Source organism: Stylophora pistillata, chromosome 7, assembly GCF_964205215.1.
Source record: "Stylophora pistillata chromosome 7, jaStyPist1.2, whole genome shotgun sequence".
Classification (NCBI taxonomy): domain Eukaryota; kingdom Metazoa; phylum Cnidaria; class Anthozoa; order Scleractinia; family Pocilloporidae; genus Stylophora; species Stylophora pistillata.
The window spans coordinates 2,342,835-2,370,604 of record NC_142525.1 but is presented as its reverse complement, the minus strand read 5'-3'; the positions used below and the strand labels follow the sequence as shown (position 1 = coordinate 2,370,604).

General features: G+C 38.6%; 3 protein-coding genes across 4 annotated transcripts; 2 read left to right on the top strand and 1 right to left on the bottom strand.

Annotated features, from left to right (window-relative positions):
- Positions 1-1,346: 1,346 nt before the first annotated feature.
- LOC111329753 (LHFPL tetraspan subfamily member 6 protein) lies at positions 1,347-5,823 on the top strand. 2 transcript variants are annotated; one of them, XM_088728607.1, is made up of 3 exons: positions 1,347-1,365; positions 1,920-2,542; positions 4,375-5,823. In XM_088728607.1, exons 2-3 carry the CDS (start codon positions 2,161-2,163, stop codon positions 4,623-4,625), a joined length of 633 nt encoding a protein of 210 aa, XP_088584733.1. In that variant the 5' UTR covers positions 1,347-1,365; positions 1,920-2,160; the 3' UTR covers positions 4,626-5,823. The 2 variants fall into 2 exon arrangements, with proteins under 2 accessions (XP_088584733.1, XP_022790255.1); XM_022934520.2 differs by lacking the exon at positions 1,347-1,365 and having other exon boundaries at positions 1,749-2,542.
- Positions 5,679-7,810, bottom strand: LOC148726134 (DNA-directed RNA polymerases I, II, and III subunit RPABC5). Its single transcript, XM_088728608.1, has 3 exons — positions 7,684-7,810; positions 7,433-7,540; positions 5,679-6,324 (listed from the first exon to the last, which is right to left on the bottom strand). The coding sequence occupies exons 2-3, from the start codon at positions 7,525-7,527 to the stop codon at positions 6,216-6,218; spliced, it is 204 nt and encodes a 67-aa protein (XP_088584734.1). The 5' UTR covers positions 7,528-7,540; positions 7,684-7,810; the 3' UTR covers positions 5,679-6,215.
- On the top strand, positions 7,778-27,728 carry LOC111329780 (propionyl-CoA carboxylase alpha chain, mitochondrial). The gene is made up of 26 exons (XM_088728600.1): positions 7,778-7,918; positions 8,980-9,057; positions 9,970-10,017; positions 10,518-10,586; positions 11,166-11,279; positions 11,788-11,841; positions 12,336-12,467; positions 13,161-13,197; positions 13,661-13,739; positions 14,193-14,295; positions 15,154-15,180; positions 16,271-16,338; positions 17,388-17,608; positions 18,137-18,210; positions 18,465-18,539; positions 18,902-18,970; positions 19,252-19,327; positions 21,050-21,160; positions 21,482-21,584; positions 22,043-22,148; positions 23,332-23,430; positions 23,513-23,563; positions 23,702-23,767; positions 24,203-24,277; positions 24,853-24,930; positions 25,181-27,728. Exons 1-26 carry the CDS (start codon positions 7,853-7,855, stop codon positions 25,262-25,264), a joined length of 2,163 nt encoding a protein of 720 aa, XP_088584726.1. The 5' UTR covers positions 7,778-7,852; the 3' UTR covers positions 25,265-27,728.
- The last annotated feature ends 42 nt before the right edge of the window (positions 27,729-27,770 follow it).

The window sequence follows — 27,770 nt, the reverse complement described above, 5'->3', positions numbered from 1 at the left end:
GACTATAATGATTTTCAAAACCATAGGAACGATAAATTCTCGATAATTCAGTCCAGTCGAACTTGATAATAACAAAAAGTAGTCTGTTAAGGTTGCAAGGGAAAAAGTTTCGGAAGATAATGACATATCGAAAAATGAGTGAGACAAAACCGAATTCACTCTGTACATAGCTATAAAGGTAACCTCTTCATAGAATGTGTCCGTGAAAGTGAGAGAACTTATTGTCGTTTGAGGATGAAAATGAAACAGTTTTTGGATATGACGAGGGACATACAACGTTTCACGCTTTTTTAAAACTTACAGTTTTCGCAATCATACGAGTTCAAAAACTGTTCAAAGGAGTACGGTTTAAACAACAGAAGGCATGGCAACTTTGTAATTTAATACGTCCAATTCTTGTTGTAACATTAATCAAATTATAACAATGCTAGATTGGAATCACGCGAAGTATCCAAATTCTTACATCTTAGTTGTAACATTATTATTCAAACAATAACAATGCTAGTTTGGAATCACGAGAAGTGTCCAGTATGGCTGTGGTAGGTAATACCGGAAGTTGGCGGCAGTTGACAACAAGTGTACCTCCTCTTTGATTAATTTGAAATGAAAATGTTAAGCTGGTCAATATTTAACTGGTTACCAAGATCAACCTCGCAAATCCTTTTTATCACTGACAATCTTCTCAGAACAGGCAGTTAATCAAACTTTATAGTGATAAGCTTTAAGGTAAATTCGTACGTGATCTTTGATTCAGTCAGTTTAGCAATTGGCTAGCATATGGAGCTGTTGGTGGAAGTCTTGGGTATCGACAGAAAAACCCGGATGATCAGCAAGACAGACTAGTTTATCGGCAAGACATATCTTCAGAACGGTTTAGCGGTTTTCCTTTTTTCTATCAGGAATACTTCATCTGTTTTGTGAATCATTGGCATTGTTCTACTATGTTGTAAATAAACGGATTATCCTCAATAGAAATTGTAAGTTCGAGATAACACAGAACTTTTCAGTCTACAGCCCGCCGGAGAGACGCGTTATCTTGCCGCGGAGCTGATAATCCTTACATCTTATAAACCGATCAGTGCTTCGATAACGTTGGATTTCCTCTCGAGGTGATGACTTCGCTGACAATTTGCCACACGAAAATCAGATCTTCATTCCACAGCTATCTGAACTAAATAATCATTCAGATTGACAGCAAGAATGATCAAAATTGAACTTCTCTCAGTAAGATATATACTATGAAGGGTCTCCTATGGGTTATGAGTATTTAGGAACTACTCACGATAATCGAATATTGAGATGAACTAGAAAACAAGAAGATGGGTGATTGTTCGCGATCCTAAAAAAATTTTGTTCCATTGTTTGGTAAGTGTTAGTGAAACTTGTGATATCTGTTATTACCAGGTTCTCGTCCGAATGTAAAACATTTTTCTGCGATTGCAAACATTTTGCGTGTTTAGTCCTATCAAGATTTCTTGTAAAAGTTTGTGCAAGCAAAAGAATATACTTGTTTTCATTGTATGTATTTCTTTTTTTTTGGCGAGAGAATTCATACATGATTTTTCCCCTGATAGCAACCGTCGTGAAAGTCATGTACTGTACCGGAAACAGAAGTTGATATCCGACAGTATTGCTCATTCTTACTTTGATATCTAACTCAATGTTCTTACAACCATGCAAAACACTGGCATTGTGCGTCTTATTTTCCCGATGCAATCAACCGCGAAAACCTCATTTAGCTCTTCACACCTGAGTATCATAGTTGTCTCAACATAATCGCATTTTTCGCGCTAATGACAGAGAAACTCGATTACTTTTTGAGAACTCTCAAATTACCCGAATCCGATGTTGTTTGTTGGAGGAACAATTAATTAAGCATTGGGTTATCTTTGACGTTCAAATCTTGTCACCATCTCCAGGGCGTCACAGGTGAGGACCACAAACAAATTCTCCCTTCATTCTGTTTACTTGGTGGGAATCCATTCAATTTAGACGGATGTATTAAAAGCAGTGAAAGACCTTGGAATTTCCAGCTGTTACAGCTGCAAACACGCGGCACTAAATCTGCGAAGACGACAGGATTTCAAGTATCTTGAGTGGCAATTCGTAAACATAGCTCTAAACTTAACTTAAACCAGCGAAAGCGATCGAAAAACTACGATGTCGCACAGTTTGACGATAGCTGGCTTCTTGTGGGTGATTCTCTCCGTTCTGGGCGCGTTTGCGGCTTCCTCGGGTTTTTTCTTGCCCTACTGGATACAAGGACAGATATACAACACAACAGTTTACTTGGGCGTGTTTCGTCGATGTAATTTCTTAAAAAAACGAGCAAACGGACTCTCGATCCTTGTGCAAGCCTGTGGCCGATATGCAAGTTTTCAAGACATTCCTTCGGAGGCATGGAAAGCTAGTACAGTGATGATAGGAATCGGTTGTGGGTTCCTGCTTGTAGTCGCTTTCACAGCCATGTTTTCCTGTTGTTGTAAAGACATTGTAACACGGACTTCGGCTCGGGTCGGAGGAGCGCTGCAAGTTTTAGCTGGTGAGTAAAGATTTCGGACAGACATCCATGTGCCAAAAGCTGATCTCATTATAAGAGTCCCGAGTGTATTTACCAAACTGTTCCTACCTCTTAAGTATAACACCTCGTAATGGTTTGTTTACTTTCTTTCCTAACTTAAAGTTGAAATTTCGAATTTAAAGGGGCACTTAAATGCGCCCTTAAATGCGCCCAGTTAAATCTGAAACGATTTATCAATTAGTTTGCTTCTCTGTCCTGAAAATTGCCGATGTTACAAATTATCCGCCTTTTATCAATTAACCACAAAATTAAAGTTTGCAAAATTTATCAACGCAAATGAAAGTCTTGCGCAAATATTTTAAGAAATACTTTTCTCAAAAATGTATAATTGTTTTTCTGCGAAAAGAAAGTGCTTTCCAGAGCTAGCATTCCGCTCAAAGATAATTGCACCGACTACACTCGATTAAATCGAAGTAAAATGGTGAATTTGGTCACATTGGCTATTAATAACTAAGTGGCTGCGTTGATTCTACAAATTTTCACAAAGAAAATTATCAAGGGCATATTTCTCAAAATTCAAATGGAACCTGGTAGTAACCGAGAAGGCGTATTGATGGAACTTTTTTGGGGCAAATTCGAGTCGAGTATTTATTTGAAACACCACAACAGATAAGATTAATTTCCTTCGATCGTGAGTAATAAGTGAAATATGTGCGGGTCAACAAGTTGACCACAGGAAAATGACCTAGAGCTATGAAAAAGGAAACTGTTTGTTTCAAAAACAAAGCTTTGTGGTCACGTTCTTACATGTAATTTCATCTGATAAACACAAGTATGCTGGCTCCATTAAGAGAGTGCGTATTGTTTTCGCAGCGATAATGTTAAAAAATAATGCTTGGTTCAATTGAGATGAAGATTCGTGTCGTATTTGTTTGGACACAAAGGAAAGGAAACGATTAACGAGTTGGAGTTTCGATAACAAAGGTCCCCGAGGAAAGGTCAAATATCTCACGTTGATAGATTTTTAATTGTTGTTCTTATTTTTTTTTCTCTGTAAAAGAAAACACAAAGTAGCGATTTATTCAAAATAACGTTCTAGAAAACAATCAGTGAATTCCTAACATAGCTGGAGATTAATGATTTTTAACTCTGCCTTGCTCAACCTCTTTTTTCGAATTTCCAGCGACGCAACCAGAAAGGAATGATATTCTCGTCGGTTAGGAGTAAGAAAAGAACCCTAGGAAACTAGATTTTAACAGTACTATTGAGAACTTATGGTTTGACACGCGTAGTTTCCGCGCTAGGTATCAACACCGTGCTGTCGTAGCGCGAAATCTTCTGAGGATTCCAGCTCCTCTCTTCTGATTGGATAAGAAGAATCATTTACTTATAGGGTATTTCCGAAACGCTACGGCCTGGTTCTTTCCTTTCTCTCTCCATCGCTTCTTAGGGAGGGAAGGTAAAGTCACACTAAAATAACTTAACTTTTTTTCGTCTCCCGTTTTCAATCTTGAATTTATCGAGGGGTACCGGGTCTTAGTCAATGCTAGGGTGGGTCGTAATTGTTGTGTTCTTGGGTGTGGCACGTTACTCTCACCATGCCACTCTCCACCCAGGAGTAAAATGGGTACTGGAAACTGTCAGGGAGGCTTGATGAAATGGTAAGGGGTGGGTGGGGGGGGCGTAACTTACGATGGACAAACCTCCCTTCCAGGGGGGAGTAGTAATACCCCTAGTTGCTTCATGCTTCAAAACTCGGGATCAGCTCGGGCTCGTGGGTGCAGCGTTTCCTTTCTATCTTACCTTGTTCTTAATAAGTATTAATTTATCCATTCATTCATTTTGATCCACAGGCTTTCTCCTGGCGATTGCTTGTGGCATTTACCCTTCAGGCTGGGGAAGTGTTGAATTTAAGCAAGCTTGTGGAAAAGAAGCAAATTTTTACAGGCTCGGCCATTGTAAACTAAGCTGGGCTTTCTTTTTGTTCGTGGCAGGTACTGGTTCGGCCTTTATTTGTGCTGTTTTGTCCACTCGTGCTGCGAAACAGAACAAGCCGATCTATTCACGAACAAGTATAGAGCGATCAAACAGCTTCATCATGTAACACAATCATAGGCACCTATTTGCAGCATCTCTCTAAGGACAAAAAAAACAATTCTGGATGTATACCTGACAGCATTTAAGTCAACGACGGGAGTTTTACTCTCGTAAGCCCAACATTTTCGTACAATAATCAGTCATGCCTGAAGAAGTTCAGAAATTTCCAGACATTCCGAGTATATTCCGAAGGTTTCCGAAAGAATAGACGAGAATGCGGTGTCTCTAAAGTTCTCTGTTCCACATGCGAAGGTTCAATTTTATGTCAAATTATTTGCATGAACTGTAATTATCTCATATTGATTCGAGTGATTCAGTTGAAGCTTAAATGTGAAAATTGCAACATTTTTCATGGCAAGATGCCTGAATGTATCATATAGATTCACCATTTAACCAGTCGTTTCCCTACGCGTAATAATTTCTGCCGCCTACCACCATCGCCTCTGCCTCCATAAAAACATTTATTGGTCAAAGAGGTCAGATACCTGTCGTTTAGTCTAAAGTTCTTGCTGGTTAGTGGTTTGTATGGCTGGCGATTATAAAATCTCTGGAGGACACTGTACGCCTCGCCTCTAGCTCATCCCCATTTCCCCTCCTCCAGCTACTAATGAACGCGAAATAAGTGTTATCACAATTCAAATGGACAAGGCATATTGTACACAATATTCTTGAACTCCAAGTGACAATGCAGAACACAAGTAATGCGTAATATTTTTTAGCCTTCAATAACTTTTTTAATCGCCCTTCTTGCCTCAGTCCCTCTCCCTGATAAGCCACTTTTCAATGTACTCACTAGGGGCAATTAGTAAACTCCCCAGGGATTTATTGTAATGTTGACAGTATTATAAGTGAGCTTTTTGCCCAAACAGAAGGGCACTTATTGCTTTAACTTGCAGAAATGTCTAACATGTTGCTTTTCTTTGGCAAATCAATGAAACATAATCCAGTAGAGAGAGGTTCTGAGAATTGACTAGCTTTGTTAGAGAGAGGATGGTAGCTTGATATATCCTCAAAATCTCATTACTTAATTTAAAGCAATTGGCTAACAGTTTGAGGAGGCTGTGGTCTTGAGAAGTTTTATTCAATTTTGTCAAACCTAAAAAGCAGAAGATACAAAAAGATGATTTCCTGCTGTAAAAGGAGAGCCCCCTTTAGAAGAAAGACTGTATTAGGTTACACTTGTTAGTAAAATGCGTTTAACTGTGTTTGGTACAATACACTGTGTTCATATGCTGTGTTAGAAACTTATCAATACAACCAAGTTTTACAAAAGGAAACTTAAATTCGACAAATTCTTTGAAAACATTTCTGAAAGTCTATCTCAACTCTAATAGTTTCCGAATGAATTTCATAACTTTACATGTATTCTAAGGTGCATGTGAAAAATAAGCCTAGCAAACTGTCACAAATAGAAATTTGATCAAAATCATGATTATACCAAACTCTACAAGTAAGTTTTACAAATAGCAACTGACAATAATGACTTCAACTGCATTTCCCATACCCTGAAGAAGCTTACATCTAGGTTGTGTTAGTAAACATGCACCATCAAAGCTTCCATTCGGGGTTGTAAAGCAATCCAAACTTGCAGTAAAGTTTATTTTTCCAGTGGAGCATAATTCAACAATTTTTCAATCAGATCCACATGTGAAAGAAGCATTCTTCTGCAACAGTATCTTTTAAGACCCAAAGCATCAAGAGCATCTCTGGTGGGACAAAAAAAAAAAAAAAAAGCAGTGTTAAACTTTGAACCTTCAAAGGATGATCAATTTGTAATTTCTCTCTGAAATACCACTAAAAAGTCAAAATTAACCCAATGACTTCTTAGAGTGACTGGCATCTAATTTCACTTACAAAGTCCCCCCCCCAACTCACACGATTGACCCCTAAGAGCGACTAGCATCCGATTTCTTCCCACAACACCACCCCCAACTCGCCCATTAAGGTCACCTGAATAAAAGAAATGATCATTGACTAAAGAAGCTCTTGATTGTTAAACAAATTCTCCTTGTCAGCACCTTTGGAAATGCATAGAGAACAGTATGAAGAATATGCACTCTGATGTTAGGGTGTTAAGGGATCATACTGTCTTGATGTTACTAATTTACATGAAACAATTGTGGGAAAGAGTTCCATATAACCCCATACATAATTATGCATTCCATTTCATAAAGACTAAATATAAGGTTTCTTTGCAACACTCTATGCATAATTCATGTATGAGGTTATATGGAACTCTTGCCAAATTGTGCACTTATGATTGGCTGAAAACAAGAATTTTTTCATGTAACACAAATGTAAAGTTATAATATAAGTACAAAGTTGTACTATGAGTGCAAATAACAATGCATGCAGTCTGTCAAAATTTCACTCTTTACTTTCTGAGGTGCTTTTGTCATTTAAATTTTCAATAAGTAATAACCTGATTTCTCGTGCTATTTGGTGTAATAAGCACTAGTAAATTTTTTAAAGACTACAAATTGCACTTGCCCTACATTTTCATGCAATTTTGTCGTCTTTGAAAAATTAAATCCATGGGAGTTAACAATTCAATGATGGAAGTAACTGAGTTATCAAATTACAAAATCAACTTGAACTCTGCAACGCAAATTCTTCAGTTTTGCAGTGATAAATTCGCTTGAGTTTAAGTCCAGTGAGGAAATCTGTCGATCTTAAGAAAAGTAAGTGTTGAAGTGAATTTAATGAGACCATTCAGTAGCATTTTTTGTCACTCTATTCAGACTAAAAGTAAGAAACTCCCAATCTGGATGAGCTACTTCTGGTTATTTCACATTACTTGCACTAAATATTTACCCTTCGGTATATTCGGCTTGTAGTAAACCGAGGTAGGATTCCCACTTGTTACCAATCACTTTCCCACACGTAAAACAGCGAATAGGAATGATCATGGTCTTCAGACAACTAAAAACAAACACAAAGGCAACTGGATAAGTAACATAAGCACGTGCAAACTTCGAAAAATCTTGCGGCAAAATCTACATAGCACGTTCATTAGAATGTTCAAATATCAAACTATGTGAGAATTAAGGTCAAAATTTACTTACTTTCAGCGCCAGACGAAGAAAATTGAAGAAATAACCACGGTTTTCACCTAAAAAGTTGCCAATGGATCGAAGCTCACATGCAGCCTACATTTCGCTTCACCCTCTAGCGGACAATGGAACACGCTGGAGTAATACATTGCAGGCTCAGCTGTTTTAGTCACGTTTGAAGATGGCTGGAAAAAGTATAGGGTCTGGAATTTCTTCTTTATTACAAGGATCGTGCAAATTTTGCAAGGTTTGTAACATATCTAATAATCTTTTTTTTGTTGTTATTTGGAGCCTTTGAACGAAAATGTTTCTCTTCACGATGAAGTCAGATGTTTCCCACCATCGTGAGGGTGTGCACGTTCAACTGTTACTACCGTATACTTTTTCACTGTTTTTCAAGCCTTTTTTTAGTATCAGGACATTGACTGAGAAAGATTAATTTGGTTATATCAACTCAGTTGAAATATATAAATTGGCCACCGTAACGAATAAAAACGCTGACTTTTCGAGCGTTAGACTTTGAAAGATTAACTTTTGTTCGAGAGTTTTGCGGCTTTCCGTGTTGTCTAAATGTAAGGAAAGACCGCAGATAGCCATATGTAGTTTGGAATGATTTGGTAAATTGAAGTGCCTAGCGACTGGTTTTGAGAAAGATTAGTACGCAATTTCAATTAAATGAAAGATACGGCAAATGTTTGTTATAATTTCGTTCTCTTTAAATGATTTAATAATTATTCACGACGTTTTTACGTAGGGTTTAAAAACAAAGGGGGATTTAGGGTATCTCAGTGTACCCCTCCCCGTAACCCTTTCTCTGCCAAGATCTCATTAGTAATTCTCCTCACTGTCTGTCATACAACTCTTATTATGTTAGTTTGGAGAATTTGGTATTGGATCATCTGATAATCCCCTAATTGTCTTCAAATCATTGTACTGTCTCTCTCTATTTATTAGTCAAGGGCTCGGCGGTGTTATTTAATTTGTAAGGAAGGTAAACATTTAACTCTTTACACCCTAACATCAGTATGCATATTCTCCATACTGTTTTCTATACATTTCCTAAGGTGCTGATAAGGAGAATTTGTTTATCAGTCAAGAGCTTCTTTAGTTGATGATTATTTCCTTTATTCTCCTGACCTTATTGTGTGATTCAGGGGTGGTATTGTAGAGAGAAATTAGATGCTAGTGACTGTAAGGGGTCAAGGGGTTAAGGCTTGCTTTCCTTGTGACGTGTTTGTGATAGATATTTTATGATTACCAAGATGTTGCTGTAGATGGAAAGATAATCTGTAGAATTTAACTTCACAGCAACAAACAGTTTGGTTCAGGAGATATCCACAGACATGGTCCAGAGGTTTACAGACATCAGCAGTTCGAAATGAACAGGTTTGTTTTTGATCTTGATTCATAAAGCAATTATAGGGCCAGGTAGTTTTAAGGTAAGTATAAGCATTCTGATTGGTTTCTAGTTTGTCGAGATTTTGCCATATGGGCTGTTTCCATAGAAATGGTGATGTGCCATGTCTTTTTATTCTTGAAAGCAAGCAAATTCCAAATAAAAAAAGATTACTGCTAGTTTGAGTGCTGCATATTAAGAAACTAGCCCTCACTTGTTTGAGCAGTACTAAGGAATCTGGACCCTTGGTCATTTTTATAACCAAGTACAGTTCTTGCACTTGGCTAGTAAGAGGGTATTATTTTTAACTTGTGATGATATCTACTCCAAGTAATTCTCGATTGTGATGGATCTTTTTTACGTCTGTGAAATTTTGATTGTCGAAGCTAAGAAAGTATCATTCATTATCATATTAAAAACAAAACCTCATTAAAATTAACTTTCAACGCACTTGAAAACACGTCTACTACAAAACTAGTCTCGTCCACAGACCTCTTCAGTTGTATGCGATGTTAATTTTAATGAGGTTTTGTTTTCAATATGATTTTGATGTCTTGTATGTGATATAACAGGTGATGAAGTATCAGTCATAATTAGGATGCATGCAATAATGGTGGTAAAGTTGATGATGGTAACTCTTTGGAAAGAGTATTACACCTTGACATCAGTATGCATATTCTCCATACTGTTCTATGTACTTTCCTTTTGGTGTTGACAAAGAGAATTTATTGAAAAGCTTCAGAACTTCATCAGTTGATGATCATTTCCTTAATTCTCTTGACCTCAATGTTTGATTTAGGGGTGATCTTGTATGGAGAAATTAGATGCTGGTTACTTTAAGGGATTAAGGGGCTGACAGACATTTCCTGATTTCTCACTCTATTCTTGTAATTATCTTGTAGCTCTTTGACAAGATTCTTATTGCAAACAGAGGAGAGATTGCATGTAGGGTATGTAACTTTTTTTTTGTTTTTTGGTGCATGTGATTTCAAGTTTTCATTTTTATTACTGACATCTTATCAGTGTCTGTGAATATAAGAAGATCATGTATTTGATCTGTGGTTAAGAAATGAGTATGTTTTGAGGCCTTATTTTCACTACTGCTTAAGTGGTGTTCATCCCTGCAAAGATCGCTCTAATACTCATTTCTTTAACTGCAATTCAAATAAATTTTATGATTTTCATACATTCACAAACATTGACTCATCACTTTACTGGTTTATTACAAACCAACATAATAACCACCTCCCAGTTGAGTTGTTAGCTCAGTTGGTAGAGCACTGAACTGGTATTGCAGAGGTCACGAGTTCAAATCCCATACAGGCCTGAATTTTTATTAGGCCTTATTTTCACTACTACACAAGTAGGGTTGTTTATTGCGAGGATTGTTCTTATACTTATGACATCTTAATTATCATTGTACTTGAATTTCTTTTATTGTGATTTTTAGGTCATGAAAACATGTAAACTTCTTGGAATTAAAACTGTTGCAATCTATAGTGAAGCAGATGCAAATGCTGTGAGTTTTACTATCAAAATGCATTTTCTTTACACCTGGGTATTTTTTATTGGAAGAATTAATAAACTCAATAAAAGCAATAAACTCAGATCATCATATATTACAGCCTCAAAAAAAAAAGTTGGCATTTTAAGCAGAAGATTTATTGATAGGTTTTTTTATTCCAATTGTGAAATAGATGTGAGCACCAAAAAGGGTTACAATTATGGTTTTAAATGAAATGTTAACAGATGGCAATTACAGGAGGCCTTTCCAGGCATTTTAAGTAGTATTTGCTCACTGGTAGTTGGCTGTTAATTCCCTGTTTACCCTTTTACTCCCAAAATCTCAATTGTAATTCTCGTTACTGTCTGCAATACAATTCTGGTGATGTGAGTTTGGAGAATTTGGTATTGGACCAGCTTATAAAGTCATAATTGATATATTTTTTTTATTCTCATCACTTGTCTGCCTGTTTGTGTTGATATTTTAAGGAGAAATTCTGTTTTCAGTGGTCACTCATAAGAGTTTTTAAAAGGGTCAAAGAAACAGAATGACTCTTACTTTATTATTGATGTATAAAATCATTTTCTATTATAGCTGCATGTCAAAACAGCAGACGAATCCTTCTGTGTTGGTCCTCCCCCCACAAATCAAAGTTATCTCAACATGGATGCCATCATGGAGGCCATAAACACAACAGGAGCTCAAGCGGTAGACAAAGAACATCTTGGCCTTTAAATACCATAGAGTTTTTTAAAAAGAAAACCTTTACACTCTAACATCAGTTTGCATATTCTCCATACTGTTCTCTATACATTTCCTAAGGTGCTGACAAGGAGAATTTGTTCAACAATCAAGAGCCTCTTGAGTTTGTGATAATTTCTTTTATTCTCCTGATCTTGATGTTTGATGTAAGGGCGATGCTGTTAGGAGAAATTTGATGTTGAACATTGTTAGGGGTTAAAGGGCTAGCTGTAAGGGTTAACTTTTAAGTACCTTGTATTTTGTTTCTATATTCTATAATACTACTACTACTACTACTACTAATAATAATGATAAAATCTTTTTTTATCCTGATTAAACCAATCAGTTGAAACCAGAGGGAACAGCTCACTTAGCAGTTAGATTAAACTTTTTTGGTATTAATAAACCTACCAGGTAATGAGAATCACTCTTACTATCAAAATTGTTTGAATGCAGGATTTTTTAATGCTTGCAGGTTCATCCTGGGTATGGTTTTCTATCAGAAAATGACAAGTTTGTTGCAATGCTGGTAAGCTTAACTTAACCCTTGGAACACTAGCCATGTAGACTTTAAGTGTAGAGTTTTCTATCTTTGATATAAGGTTTGAAAACAGGGTCATATCCTCAGATATCCTCCAGTTTTAGCAGGGCATATTTGGTCACATGATGCATTTAGACTAACTGTATTTCATGAGCAAAAAATATCTGTTGGATTAGAATATCAATTATCATAAATTTATTTGGGTTCAATGGATATATGAAGTTCATATATGTGTATGATCGTGCATCATATGCATAAATTTATTGTCTGTTTGATAAATTTGTGTAGTACATATAGCTTTCCCCAGCTTATGATTTAAAGAAAAATAAACAAGTCAAGCATTTAGTTTTTCCATATATTAAGTTTACTTTGGACTGTGTATTGATGATAATTCTTTGAACATGTCGCATGTTACCCAATTTTCATTTCATTCAAGTATTAAAGTTTAAAATTTGAAAGGATGATTTGAATGTAACCTTTAGGAAAAAGCTGGTGTCACCTTCATAGGACCAAATGCCGCGGCAATACAAGCCATGGGAGATAAGATTCAAAGTAAACTGATCGGCAAGAAGGCTGGAGTTAGCATTATTCCTGGGTTTGAAGGAGTTGTAAAGGTGAGACCATGTTCCTCCTAATGAACCCCCTATACCAATCAATTTGCACCTTCTCCTTATTGTTCTTTATAAATTTCCCATGGTGCTGACAAGGAGAATTTGGTAAATGATCAAGCTCTTCACGTTGGGATCATTTCCTTTACTCCTTTTACCGTTAATGCATACATGCCAATCTACCAGATATTGAACAAGTCTTCCAGTCTCCAGTATATGGTGTAGGTCACCAAATCATCTGAATAAAAGTGGCAAAGGCCTTACTCCACTGTAGACTAACATCCCTAGATTTACTTCAATCAAGACATTTTTTATGCAACCACATCTTGACAGAAACTAAACGGAAGCTGCCAGGGGTATCAAATTTTTAGTTGGGGTGGGGTGGGGGGGGGGGAGGGTGTTGCTAAGTTGATGCTGTGGTGGCATTGTAGAAAAATCTTCAGATTTTAGATCTTAACAGGTTGGCATCTCTGTTAATGTCTGATTTAGAGTTGATGCTGTGGGAGAAATGATATCGTATTTACTCTGACCTAAGGTTTTTAAGGGTCAATTAATATTATAATCCATGGATATTTATCACAGATTGAAACACATTTAATGTCAGTAAGACAGTGTGGCAATCCAGACAGGCTTTCTCAAAATTACAATGAAGTAGTTTGAATTTGTAACATTGTGAGGTTGCATTTGTATTTTCTATAGAATGATGAAGATGCAGTCAGAATAGCAAATGAGATAGGTATGTTACAAACACAGAACACAAATTCTTTGGGAAGCTTATCTGAATGGGGTTTAGATGCTATTTTACAGATTAGGTTTTCAAGTGTTTTAATCAAGGTACATGTCTAATATATTAAATATTTATCTGGTAGATAAATACTACACAGTGAATGCCACAAAAGAAATAAATAGAAAATGCAAATTCTAGTTGCCACAGATCTTTTTGAGTAGTGTCAGAAAGGCTTATAGCTAACATTGGGAAAATGCTTCGTAATATTTCAAGGTATCTTTAACTCAAACAAGCTACTTCTAAAGAAACCCAGGGGTCTGTTGATGGTATAAAATCATGACTCGGGTTACACTTGATTTTAAATTTTAATCAGCTTGTTAAGAGGTATACCTCTAGGATTATTTGTTAAGTTTACATTTTTGTTTGGTTGTGGGCCTTTTTTCACTTTCTTATGGTTGTCATCGATCTTTAGGTTATCCGGTCATGATCAAGGCTTCTGCCGGTGGAGGTGGCAAAGGAATGAGAATTGCTTGGAATGATGAGGAAACAAAGTAAGAAATATAATTTTTTTCCTATTTTAGCCAATCAGATACAAGGATCACCCGTGATTTCAAAGTGGATGTAATAAAGCTGTGATTATAATCAATAGATAATATGAAGTATATATTACATGACTCGGGCAGTCAGAGGGCCAATAACTAAAATCAAGCAATCAAAATGCTCTATTTCCGGTCAATATTCTCTCAGTATTGGACTGGGCACTGTCCCGAATGGTCCAGAATGATACCGCACTTGTGTCCCTTTGAACTTCAGTCGTATATTAAATCTCTTATTAACCAAGCTTGCTCAGGACCGTACTGGAAGAATATCGGCCCTCGATCTTTTTTGTACGGACCGAGCTGTGCTCGGTCCATACTGTCAAGACCTCAGGCCAATATTCTCCCAGTATGGCCCTCACGCTTGGTTAATAAGATACATATACTTTTGTTTTTTTTTTTGAACAGAGAAGGGTTCCGCCTTTCCTCCCAAGAGGCAAGATCCAGTTTTGGAGATGACCGTTTATTAGTGGAAAAGTTTATTGACAATCCAAGGCACATTGAGATTCAGGTACAGAATGCTGGTAAATATAATTATCTTATTAGTATATAGATACTGATGAAATACCAGGATTTCTCCTTTTACTAAAAAATCATATCTTCACGGCACGCAGTGAAGATACTATTTTTATCTTTCACGTGTGAGGATATTGGTGTGGCCATGGTTACCAACATAATTACCCAATTGCTGTTTTGAAAATGAATAAAAAAAGTTGTCTTTTATGTGGAAATTTCATCAGTATCTATATAATAAACAGAACATTACATGGCCGCTTGGGGATACGAATTTTATCATCTCGTGCTGAAAGTATCTCTGACGAGTGAGCGCAGCAAACTAGTGAGAGATACTTTCAGCACGAGAAGATAAAATTTGTATCCCTGCGCGGCCATGTAATATCCTCTATTTAGATGTTTTGTTGTGTAGTATCACTGAGCATTTTAAATTTATGAGTTGTGCTGTATTTTGATGAGCCTATAGGGCAAGTCAATATGCAAACTCCCTCATGTTGCAGGAATAATTGACAGAGTTAAAAGAATCTTTTTGTGCTATATTGCGAACCGTAATTTTCCAGTTGCAATCATTAAATCCTTAAACCAGAATAGCATCCAACTGTGTCTTGCTATCTCACTGTTTTAGTATGCATTGAAACAACTATTCACCTCAGTGTCTGTGACTAGACCTTGCCACTTTGCCGCTCAGTAAATATCCACCACTAACTACCTCCCCCTTGGTAATTAGTTGTTAATTAATTTTAATGAGTAGAATCTCACTCAAATTTATTTTGTGGGTTCAGAGTAAAGTGCTTTTTGACAAATTTCATTTGTTTTGTTTTGTTTTGTTTTGTTTTTTTTCTATCCTCCTGTAAAGGTTCTTGGAGACAAGTATGGGAATGCTGTAAGTTTTAATTTTGTAAAATGTACTGTTAAACTTTCTAAAGTTATAAAGGGGCTAAGTTTCTTTAAAAATCTGTGGTGCTTTGCGGGTGGGGTTAAAAAGTTATTTTTGGTTTTATCAACTGAGTTGATAAAGTAACTCTAATGAGCCCTGCTACATACGAACATACATACACACACACACACACACACACACACACACACACACACACACACACACACACACATACACACACACACACACACACACACACACACACACACACACACACACATACATACACACACACATACATACATACATACATAACTTTATTTCCATTCGAATTTCAGAGTAGCATGGTAGTGCTAGTTACTGTGAACAAACACCCACCTATTGCACCCTAGGGGAGGACATCCACCACACAGTTATCTCGTGCGTGGGAAATTAACATCTCCATCCCCTAACGCTACAGGAGACTGGGCCTACAGTTTATTCGTCCTTATCAGAGAAGACTAGAATATCTATCCATTTCTTGATATTATGGAAAGGTAGCAAATTCTTCTCAGTTGCCGAGGGCTAACATTTATAACATCAGCTTTGAAACTCTTTATTGTTGCCAATTAACATTATAAACTCAGTTGATGAAACCAAAATTACTTTAATTTTTAAATATATGTTGATTTTATAAGTACCACAAGCCCTCCTTTGCCAAGTACTTTATAATCAGCATTCTATGCAACGTATGTTTAACATTATCATGATAACTCACAAACAGGAGATCAACAAATTGGTGTGACTGTGTATTATTCCTAACTGGCACAGAAATTTCCTTTCAATTAACCTCTAGGTCATTTTACTGTGGTGTACTTAGTTGCCAAGCCTTTGATTCAGAGTGAGGCTGAAGGTGATCTTGTTGTGATAGAGACTTGTATCATTAAGGTCATCCTCAGCTTCACTCCTGTTCAAAGGCCTGGCAATCAAGCAGGCAATTATAAAATGGACTATAGACTAGACTCATTGTTTTTTTTTTTAAGCATTTGCGAATCAGGTTTGTGAAGCAGTGCAGAATATTTGGATCGAAGTTTCTAATTTTAAGTGTTACACATAGGTGTATGTGAATGAAAGAGAATGTTCAATTCAGAGACGGAACCAGAAAGTAATAGAAGAATCGCCAAGGTGAAATAAGTGTTACTGTTTAATATGTGTCAGGGGGGGCTTAGGACATTTTGCTCAAGGGGTGGGAGGGAGGGTGGTTTGGCTCATACTTTGATGGTTAAAAACAATTTTTTTTAACACTTAATAGCCTGGATAGGCTAGAAGATGTTTTAAGACGGGTAAATTTGAAATACTTCAAATCAATTGGTAATGTGTGATCCTGTCATTGCAAGAATTTTGTTGTTAGACAGGTAGCAAACAATTCTGACAAAAGGTCCTGATGAAGTGCTAACGCTCAAAACATCAGCTTTGAAACACTTTACAGTGGCCACTTTACATTATCAGTTGATAAAACCAAAATGGTAAAAAATTCGCTGGTTTTTTTTAGAGGGGAGTCGGGATTTGGACAACTCACACCCTCCTTCTATATTCGTCTCTGGATATCTATCATGCAGTTTGTTAATTGAAATATGGTGTTTTGAAAGAAAGTTGATAACTACCTGTAGCTTCAGTGAAATGGAACATTCTTACCAATGCTATTTATCAGCTGCCTATTAAAGAAACCTCGTTCCCAGGGCCTTTTCCCTTAGTCAACTCCACCCCCATTTAATGGAGAAGGCCCTGGGAACGAGGTTGTTATTGAAGGGGGTAAGTTTCTAAAGAAACTGTGTTACTGCGTCGGTGGGGGTAACAAGGTCATTTGGTTACATCAACTAAGTTGAAATTGTAAATTGGTCGCCGTAAAGAGTTAAAAAGGTGAAGTTTCGAGCGTTAGCCCTTCGTTAGAGCGAATGGAGGAATTGTGGGTTGTGTGTGGGTTTATATGCAGGAAGTGGAGCTACGCTATTAGTGGGAACATGGTGACGAGAAAAACACGAATAAATCAGTAGAATGAAAAGCGTTCGTTGATTCTACTAAAAAGTGTTCGTTACCAAATTATCAGTGCATTATTACCCTACTTCTGTCTCTTCAATCTTTTTATCTATCACCAAACTATTGAAAGTCCAACTGTCTTTAATATTTTGTTATGATCTATTGCATCAAAATGGTAACTCTTTTTTTCCTATCAGCCCATTTGTGGATCCTGACATGAGAAAAGCAATGGGTGAACAAGCTGTTGCACTGGCAAAAGAAGTTGGTTATGACTCGGCTGGCACTGTGGAGTGTTTGGTTGACTCCCAGAAGAACTTTTACTTCCTGGAAATGAACACTCGTCTGCAGGTGGAACATCCTATCACTGAAATGGTAGCTGGAGTTGATCTTGTGGAACACATGATCAGAGTAGCAGCAGGTATGACAATCGTGTTGTATGAAAAAGAAAAAAAACAACAAATGTAATAATTACTTGCGGACTTCTCGTGGAATTGGAGGCATTTTCGTACTTCTAAAAATATCCATTTGTGCCCAGCTTTTTTGAAAACACTGTGTCCGAGAGCAGAAACGGAAATCTCTTGTAAAAAGTAGGCACGTCTGTTCGAGTGAAAGACGGTGAAATGGTAACACGGTAAACTGAAAACAAAAAACACCAACAACCTCGAAAATTGCGACTCATAAACTCAAAACTAAACTTCGCACACGTTAAAATCGTACGCGTGACTTGCTTACGAAGTTTCAAAGCGCGCGCGCTAATCACGCGTCACGCAAGTTCGGTAAGTGTCTTTTTTTCGCAGGGATGCATTAAGTTTCCCAAGACTGACATGATGTTTGACAGGTTGAATAAATATACCCTGCAGTAAATTTTGGGGCTGGTTTGCGCTTCATTTTAAAGAAAAAAGCCAAGCTAATTTACTCTTTTTTTGTTGCATGTCACGTCTTTCAGGTCATCCGCTGAACATCACGCAAGCTGATATTCCCATCAATGGCTGGGCTGTTGAGTGCCGAGTGTACGCTGAGGTGAGGTATTTGGAAAATTCCTTGCTATCTGGGGTGGAAATCACTATTTGCAACCTCGTTCCCTGGGCCTTTCCCCTTGGTTGGGGGTGGTTTCCTGCCCCACCCCCAGCTAAGGTAAAAGGCCCTGGGAACGAGGTTGCACTATTTAATGCTTTTCAAAACTCTCATTGGGTATTACCTTGATCACGCACCAATATGGCAATTAGAAAAATGATCATTGATCACAAGCTTGACTGTGACGTTTTCTTGTTTAGGATCCATACAAGAATTTCGGTCTTCCGTCCATTGGAAGGTTATACAAGTATATTGAACCAACACATCTGTCAAATGTAAGTAATTTAACTCGAACATCAAAAATCTTTTTTGTTTATTTATTTATGTGCAATATTTGGACAGGCTGGCCCAGATCAGCTTTAAAGCTGGTTTGAATGGAGGCCTGTATCAACAGTGACAGGGCCAGGCACCGAGCTCTTTGCGAGAAATGCGTGTGTTCTTTAACGTCCCTTGCTAACCAGTACAGAAAACATGCAAGAGACGGGCCAACGGTTTATCGTCCTTATCCGCGAACTAGAATGCCTAACCATTTTCGGATGTCATAACAAAGGCAGCACACTCTCCTCGCTTATTTTAAGACCCTGAGTGCTCTTACTTAAATTGACTTGGCTAACAATGTTCCTCTCTGCCTTGGTAGGTTCGCTGTGACAGTGGTATCATTGAAGGAAGCGAGATAAGCATTTACTACGACTCCATGATATCAAAGGTAAACAATTACTGATTGATTCCAGTGTAATTTGGGATCAATGAATATCTGAGCAACTGCGCTGTGCGCACCCACCCCTCCCTTAAGCCAACAACAGTCAACTGATAACAACTTAGGATTAATGTTGTGTTGAGGGAGGTGTGGATGGATAGTTGCTCAGATTTGACATTTATCCGTAATTTGTCGCTTCCCTACGTCCTTATTTCTGTGAAATAATTTCCTTTCCTTCCGGGCAGTTTTTGTGATTTACGTTAAAAATATATCACTTATCAACATTTTAGCTGGTTACCCATTCGCCGACTAGAAATGAAGCTCTTGATCTGATGAACAAGGCTTTGGATTCTTATGTTATCAGAGGTAATAGTTAACTCTAGCATCTAATTTCTCTATACAACATCACCCATGAATCACATATTAGGGTCGCGAGAATAAAGGAAATGATCACCAACTAGAAAAAGCTCTTGATTGTCAAACAGACTCTCCTTGTCAGCGCCTTACAAAATGTATAGAGCAGTTACAAAATGTAATGAACAGTATGGAGAATATGCAAACTGATGTTAGGGTGTATAACGGTCAAAAGGTAGGGTTTTACGCACAACTAGAACCACCTTGCACAGCAAAATAAACAGAACCACATCAAACGTTTGGCTTATCCACACACGTACAAGTCAGAACCACCACTGGCGGCCCAAGCTCACTGTGTGTGATTTTGGGGTCTAAAGGTCTTCAACGGAGTACCTAACAAATTAAGATCGAGTTTTAAGCGTAAGCGCGGGCCGTTAAAAAAGGAAAAATTATTTTAAAAAATAAAGAAAAATTTAAAAGGATGATAAAAGCGGGGAATATGACTTGTGAAGTTTTCTTACTTTTTTTTTTGCATAGCCGCTTTGTTGCCAACGGTCGTTCGCCCCAGTTGACTGGTAGCACCACACGCGTTGCAAAAGAAGTCGCCAAAACAGCGGCCCTTTTTTTTCAACCGCCCGCGCTTATGCTTAAAATTCGATCTTTATTTGCTCGGTACTACCGCAAATGACCTTTAAACCCCAAAATCACTCACAGAACGCTTGGGCCGCTTGTGGAATCACCGTTCACACCTTGTTGACCCTTTGACTCCCATGAGTGACCAAGACAGAATTTCTCCTTACAATATCAATACAATATCAAGCAGACAAGTGATGAGAAGAAAGAAAACCATGAATTAGGGGATTCGTAGTTGATCCAATATCAAATTACCCGCACTGATATCATGACAATTTTATGGCAGACAGTAAGGAGAATTACGGTTCAGATCTCTGGAGTAAGAGGGATAGACAGTAGCGTATAAAAGTGCTGCTTGGCAACCTCGTTCCCAGGGTCTCTCATCTTCCTGCCCCCTGGGGGCGGGAAGATGAGAGACCCTGGGAACGAGGTTAACTGCTCGGTAACTTTTTTTTGATGGTCTTGTAATCGTAATCGCAATTGTAATCAAAGTTTAATGTCTTTACGTGGGGCATGGTCACTCATATTGCCCGAGCCAGAGGCTCGTGTATGAAACGCAAGACAACAACCCACCCATCCCACCCCAGGGGAGGACATCCATCACACAGTCACCTCGTGCGTGGGAAATTAACGTCTCCTACCCCTAACCCTGCAGGAGACGGGACCTCCATTTATTCGTCCCTATCCGAGAAGACTAGAATATCGAAACCATTTCTCGATGTTATGGAAAGGCAGCATATTCCTCTCAATTATTTTAAGACCTTAAATGTTGGTCCGGCCGGGGCTCGAACCCCCGACCTCCCGCACATCAGTCCAGCGCTCTATCCATTGAGCACGTGGGTTTTTATCCGCAGTCTTAATCGCGAGAACCCTATGTTAACTAGAGAAAAATGTAATTCGTTTCTCACGAGCTTGCGAAAAAATTATTCCCAAAAAGAATCAAACCCAAGCGCGTAATCGAAAGATCTGCGACTCAGTCTCTGAAGGAGAAACAGATGTTTTTTAATCCTGTGTTCTTGACAAAAGGAATACCATTTTTTTTTTATTTCACAACCAAGCTCAAAATTTGCCTTATTTTTTTTTTCCTCTGGTATTTTCTAGGTGTCACATACAATGTTTCACTTCTCCGTGATGTTCTGAACCATCCCAAATTTCGCCTCGGAACCATCACCACGAAGTTTCTTCCTGAGGAGTACCCAAGTGGATTTAAAGGTGAAGTGCGTAGTAAAACGAACTGAGAAACAATAGATATTGGCTTCAGGGCCATCTCGCCATAATTTTGCTTAATACATTTTACTCACACAGTGCCTTTCTGCAATAAAATATTAATGGATTATGGCTTTCAGAAAATTCTAGGGGAAGCTTAACGAATTACAAACCGGGGGGGGGAGGGCGAGGGGAACATAACTTGCGACGGACTTGCATCCTCTAGTTCAAGGGAGGTAGGGAGGTAGCACAAACGTGGCTGTTTGGAGAAGTTGGCCACGAATCGTTGCTTAACTTGTTCATTCTGGTTTTTTCATTCAATAACAGGTCATCAGTTAACTGAGGAAGAAAGATATGAACTGCTGGCCACGACAGCTTATTTCTTCGTGCAGAGAGCAAGAAAAGCTATGGCCTTCAAGAACCAAAGCAAGTGAGTGAAAGAAAAAAGGATGGGGCCGGAACCAACTTCGTTCCCACCCTACTCCCAACTAAGAGAAAAGGGCTTGAGAACGAGGTCGGGTCGGAAATAGAGACAACGCGCGACTTCCGCGCTTGCACGCGCGTTCAGAGACTTGTCACATGAGCATTCGTACGCGTTCGATGTTCGTGCGCGCGACTTTTCAGTTTTTGTCGAGTTGCATTTTTAAGAGTCTTCATTTGGAGTTCTAGTGTAAACCGGGTGTGCGTTTGGTGGTGTTTTTTTCTTTTTTTGTGCGTGTTTAAGTGCGCTTGTTTCCGAAGAGTTTTCTATAACCGTTTTCGAACATTCGCTGCAAACTAACTCCTCAAACTTTTTCCCAGTCCTCGTAGCGAACCAAACGGGCACAGCTCAGAGTGTTGCCTACTCAAAAATTGCTGTTAATGACCATCATTTAACTTAACTTCTAGGCTCAATGCAGTGAGCAAACAACCATCAACCTGGGACCTGGTAATCACTCTGCAAAAAGCCGATTATCCAGTTGTGATACAGGCCAAGAAAGATGGCATTTTTGAGGTCAGCCTGAGAGCATTTCTTTCCAAAACTTTGTATAGGTCATAACAATACCCACAATTTTGGTCACCTGGTCGAAGAACATGGCTCTTCGTGCATTTTACCCCTTCCTTCCCCCTTGTGCAAGTATTACTTTCAAAACACTTATTATATATATATATATAAATTTTTATTTTTTTTTGAGAGATTACACTTTTCTCCGACGACGAAAGAGAGCAATTAGGTGTAAATTGTTCGGTCACAATTCGATATTATTACACATTTAATACTAGGTTCTGCAGCATAGGACGCTAAAAAGGACAAAAATCTGTTTCGAAGTTAGAATGACGTGAATGAAAGAGACTTTTGATTCAAACAAAAAGTTAAACTAGATGAAATTACAGTAAGGGTTTAGTTTTGCATAGTATTAGAATGGTAAGCATCTTTTACGAGGTGAGAACAGGTTGCATCGTAAAATGACCAACCTTGAGGAAGAGGGACTTGTTTTATTCGTTGGAGTCAAACATTCGCAAAGCAGGATGCTCAACAATAGTTGTTGAGAGTTTTACGAGTGGCCGGCCAAGACAGATCTCTTTACAATAGCGATACAATATCGAACAGACAAGTGACAGGGTACGTTCTCACGGAAGTGTTTTTCAGAACGGCCCTGTCTTTTTAACCCACCCATCCCACCCAGGGGAGGACATCCACCACAGAGTAATCTCGTGCAAGGGAAATTAACGTCTCCTACCCCTAACCCTGCAGGAGACGGGATCTACGGTTTATTCGTCCTTATCCGAGAAGACTAGAATATCTATCCATTTCTTGATATTATAGAAAGGTAGCGCATCCTCCTCAGTTATTTTAAGACCCTGAGGGTTGGTCCGGCCGGAGCTTGAACCCTCGACCTCCCGCACAACAGTCCGGCGCTCTACCAATTGAGCTAACCAGGAGGCGGTTCAATTAGGGATGAAGGGCTAACGCTTGAAACGTCAGCTTTTGTAATCGTTACGGTGGCCAATTTACCATTTCAACTTTGTTGATATATCCAAATTGTTGCATCATAAGAGTTGTATAGCAGACACCAAGGAGAATTACTAAATGAGATCTTGGAAATGAAAGGACTAAAGGATAGAGGGTGGCGAAGATAAAATATAATTTGACTCGCCCTTCCTGTCGTAATAAAGCTCTTCTGGCTGCGTTGTAGGTCAGCATGGATGGAAAACAAGTAGATTTCAACACCTCTTCTGGGCTGTCAGATCCAGTATTCGGTGCCAAGATAAATGGAAAAGATGTTTTATTACAGGTAATGAGAGAATTAACTTCGTGCTATCAGTTGTCCAATAACTTACCGACAGTGAGTGATTTTTTCTTGTTCTCTTCTACAGACGTTGAAGAAAGAGGGAAATCTTTTCGCAATCCAGCACTATGGGACAACAGTAAGTGCTTTAAACAGTCTAATATAAGTTGGGAAAGAAGATTATCATTATCTTCTTTAGAAAAATTCTGGAGACTAGTGCAGTAGATATAAAGAAGTTCTCGCACACCGTTCTATGACACATTTTCTGTTTTTGCAGTACAAGCTGCGAGTGCACACGAAGGATCAGTACGAGTACATGAAGTACATGCCAGAGAAACAGGAGGTATGGGGGTATCAAAATGAAGAGAATTGGGCCTAGAGACCGAACAATCATTTACTTGAAAACACAGTTTGATCGTTGGTACTTTGTGATGAGGTATTTTGATGACTAAGGAAGCGCTAACCCTGGAGAATGTAAAAATCATGATTAGATTTCTGTTTACTCGATTTGACTTGACTTTTTGCCCATTCAGATGTTTGAATGACTTTTCATTCGACTTTTGTTCGATTTGCCGTTATCCATTTGACTTAATTTAACTAGACTTTCCTTGAACTGACTTCTTCGACTCTCATTTCCTCTCGTTAGTTGATTTGCTCGAGGTTTGCCCTTGTTAATTTGACCTGGCTTTTGATCTGGTCTAAGTAAATTCAATCTATTACTGTTAATTACAATATTCATGGAAGATAGGAAAATCATTTCATTTTCCCCCTTATCCAGGAGGACATGTCCCCATTCCTCAAGTCGCCCATGCCTGGCACCGTGGTATCAATGGCTGTTACTGTGGGTGACACGGTACGACACGCAATGGGACTTCACATATAGTGAAATGTTTAGATTCCTCGTCATGTAATCTCTTTGTTCCGTTAGCCTATAGGACGTAAAAACCGTCTACTTTCTGCGTTACAAGTTACAAGAACGTTCCTTCCCCGTCTTTCGTGTTGCGGACCAAGAAACTGTTTGCGTGACAAGCACGCATAAGTGACATCTGCGTGCATGCGCAGGTGACCTCTACGTGCACGCGTTTGTATGCATGGGTAATTTCTGCAGGCACGTGCAACTAACATCGGTTTCATTAACTTCTGCGGTTGCGCGCAGCTGCCACGTGGACATGCACGCGCAAATGACAGAGACACGTTCGTCCTAACGAAGAGCGGATCTCAAGTGGCCGTCAAGTATTCATGTGAAACAGGACCCAAATGATGCAAGTCACATCGGCTTTAACATGTTCTTAATTTCAAACATATTTTTTAGTGTACCCGTAAATGCATCTTGAATTTGCGGTCACTAGAGGCTGACCATGTAGAAGATGACATCAAATGAACTTTAATTATTACAAGTCATTCTCTGTGTTCGTAATTTTTTATTAGGTCCATGAAGGACAGGAGCTTGCAGTGGTGGAGGCAATGAAGATGCAGAACAGTTTGCATGCAGGGCTTTCTGGAACTGTGAGTGAGCGATAAAATGAAATGGAGATAGTCTTTTATCTTTTTCGTCATCTTTTATTTTGACCTCGGTTCCAGGGCCCATCCCCTCCAAACTTGGAGGGTGGGAAGGAGAGAGAGCGTGGGGGCGAATTAAGTCTGGAGTGAAGAGATTTCTTCCATTTTTTCCAACAGTGGTCCTGCACACGGCTAAAGAAAAGAAGTGAAACTATGGAGCTATAAAAATTTCGAGCTTATTTTATTTTGTTTCTAGGTAAAAAAGGTGAATTTTAAAGCCGGAGACAAAGTTGGTGAAGGAGATATTATGGTAGAAATTGAACATCACCCCGACCACTGAGACTGCAATTCTTTTTTAGGACGAAGAGGCTATCACAATTTTTGGGTCACGTGACTTTTTGAATTCGTGTTAGTGACTTCTGTGCACAATGGAAACTGGAAATGCCAGTGACAATATGAACTGACTTCTTTGTACCCATGCAAATGACTCCTCTATGAAGCTGCAATAGCTGACCTGCTAATGAAGTGGGATGCTCGTGTATGCCTATTTTTATGAACCTGCAAGTGACCTGGTAATCACAGGCGTGTGGGTAATTAAAGGCGTCCGCGCGCGATTGATTTACGTATGAACTCGAAGGTGACTTCTATGTGCATGCACAGTTGACTTCCGCGTAGACGTACAGGTCACACCTGCTTGTGTGCGCATGCGTAAGCGACTTCAGGGAGCATGCTGAAGGTTTACTTCCACCTGAACCTGGAAAGTGCCAAGTGACCTTTGCATGCACGCGTAATTAACTATTTTGTGTGGTGGCACAAGTGACTTCTTCGAGTGTGCGCGCAGGTGACGTCTGCGTGCACGCATGTGTAACTTCTACAAGCACGCCTAAATGACTTAGGCGTGTGACTTCAATGGTTGCACGCAGATGACACCTGCATACGCACGCGCTGATGACTTTTGCCTCCACAAGGTGACATATCGTACGTGAAAAATTTCGTCAACTATTTGGTAAAGGTTGACATTATATTAAGTCATAATCTCAGTGAAACGTTATGTTAGTACATAGTTGAATATGCATTGCTTGAAAACCGAAAATATTATTTTTTCTCCAAAACTTTGTTAGAACTTCTTGAAAATATTATAGCGATGTTGTAAAATAGTTTGGAACCTCTATTCGAAGAGTGAAACCAATTCTCCAATCAAAAAATACCATGAACACTCAAGTATTCGGTGGATGGGATTAAAACCAAGACAAAGTTCTCAAATGTCATTATATTTAGTGCTCAACCCGATTTGAGCACTAAATATGCCCAAATGGACGTTTTGGTGTGTAGCATTGCTGAGTATTTTTACGAGCTGTGTTGTATTTTGACAAGCCCGCAGGGTGAGTCAAAATACAAACGAAAAAATACTCAGCAATGCTACATAACAAAACGACTTGTAAGGCGGGAATAGTGATGCAAATAGGGAAGCGTAGCGCGCGCAGCCAACTGGTTAAACAGGTTTTTATTTCGTTTTTACAGCCGGTACAAAATAACCAACTGTTCAAATATTATAGGAAAATTCATTACTGGACAAGGGAATTCCGCATAAACTTGCACGCGAAAAGCTTCTCCAGGATCGTGAAGCGATGAGTGCGATTTCGGTTTTCAAGTGCAGTTTTAACGTGGAATTCAAGAGTCAAGTAATGGATTTTCCTTGAATCGCATAATTGAATAAAAATAAGAAGAAAAAAAAAAACAGCATTACTTATAGTTGTTATGTAATCGTAGATACGAAGCAATATCATTTAGCCTCGTTTTCAACTCACAATTCCACGCTTAATACCTCGCTTCGATAACCAATCAAAAACGAGATTTTATTCAATGATGGGATTCTCACAGACGGCCCAAGCGTACTGTGTGTGACTTTGGGTGTAAAATTCATTAACGGCAATAAGTAACATATTAACATCGAATTTCAAGCGTACGTGAGGGCCGTTAAAAAAAGGAAAAATTATTTTAAAAAAAATGATAAAAAAATTAGAAGGATAATAAAAGCGAGGAATAAAACATGCGAAGTCTCCCTACCTTTTTTCCGTAGCCGCTTTGTTGCCAACGGTCGTTTAAACGCTGTTTTGGCGACTTTCTTTGTAACGCGTGCGGTGTCAACAGTCAAGCGTAAAAGAGGAAAAATTATAAAGAAAGTTAAGAAAAAATTGAAGAGGAAAATAAAAGCGAAGAATAATATATCGTACGAAGTTTCCTTTCCTTTTTTCCGTAGCTTCTTTGTCGTTTACGGTCCATTTAACGCTGTTTTGGCGACCTTCTTTGCAACGCGTGTGGTACTACCGGTCAACTGTGTAAAAAAAAAAAACTCAAACCTTGAGGTTTTTTTTTTTTAATTTTCCTATTTTACAGTTGACTGTTGACACCGCACGCGTTACAAAGCAATTCGCCAAAACAGCGTTTAAACGACCGTTGGCAACAAAGCGGCTACGGCAGAAAGGTAAGGAGACTTCGCATGTTTTATTCCTCGCTTTTATTATCCTTCTAAATTTTTTCTTATTTTCTAAAATAATTTTTCTTTTTTTTAACGGCCCTCGCGTACGCTTGAAATTCGATCTTAGTTACTTATTGCCGTTAATGAATTTTACACCCTAAGTCCCACAAAGTACGCTTGAGCTGCCTGTGCAATTCTATGTGATATTTGTACTCAATTCGTCCGTTCTTTGTACCCTACTAAGAGCAGTTGGATAATAAAGGACCGCATGCGTCGTGCCTGTATGTGCGCGCGCTTTTGTTGGTGAATTTTGCTTTTTATGAAACGGTACAACTGGTGGCTAGTTTATTTCCTAAATTTTGTCGTA

Coding starts and splice junctions, on each gene's coding strand:
- LOC111329753 (XM_088728607.1), top strand. CDS start 2,161: ATGTCGCACAGTTTGACGATAGCTGGCTTCTTGTGGGTGATTCTCTCC. Junction 2,543..4,374: donor AGCGCTGCAAGTTTTAGCTG/GTGAGTAAAGAT, acceptor TTTGATCCACAG/GCTTTCTCCTGGCGATTGCT.
- LOC148726134 (XM_088728608.1), bottom strand. CDS start 7,527: ATGATCATTCCTATTCGCTGTTTTACGTGTGGGAAAGTGATTGGTAAC. Junction 6,325..7,432: donor CAAGCCGAATATACCGAAGG/GTAAATATTTAG, acceptor TTGTCCCACCAG/AGATGCTCTTGATGCTTTGG.
- LOC111329780 (XM_088728600.1), top strand. CDS start 7,853: ATGGCTGGAAAAAGTATAGGGTCTGGAATTTCTTCTTTATTACAAGGA. Junction 7,919..8,979: donor GATCGTGCAAATTTTGCAAG/GTTTGTAACATA, acceptor TTAACTTCACAG/CAACAAACAGTTTGGTTCAG. Junction 17,609..18,136: donor CATGATCAGAGTAGCAGCAG/GTATGACAATCG, acceptor CACGTCTTTCAG/GTCATCCGCTGAACATCACG.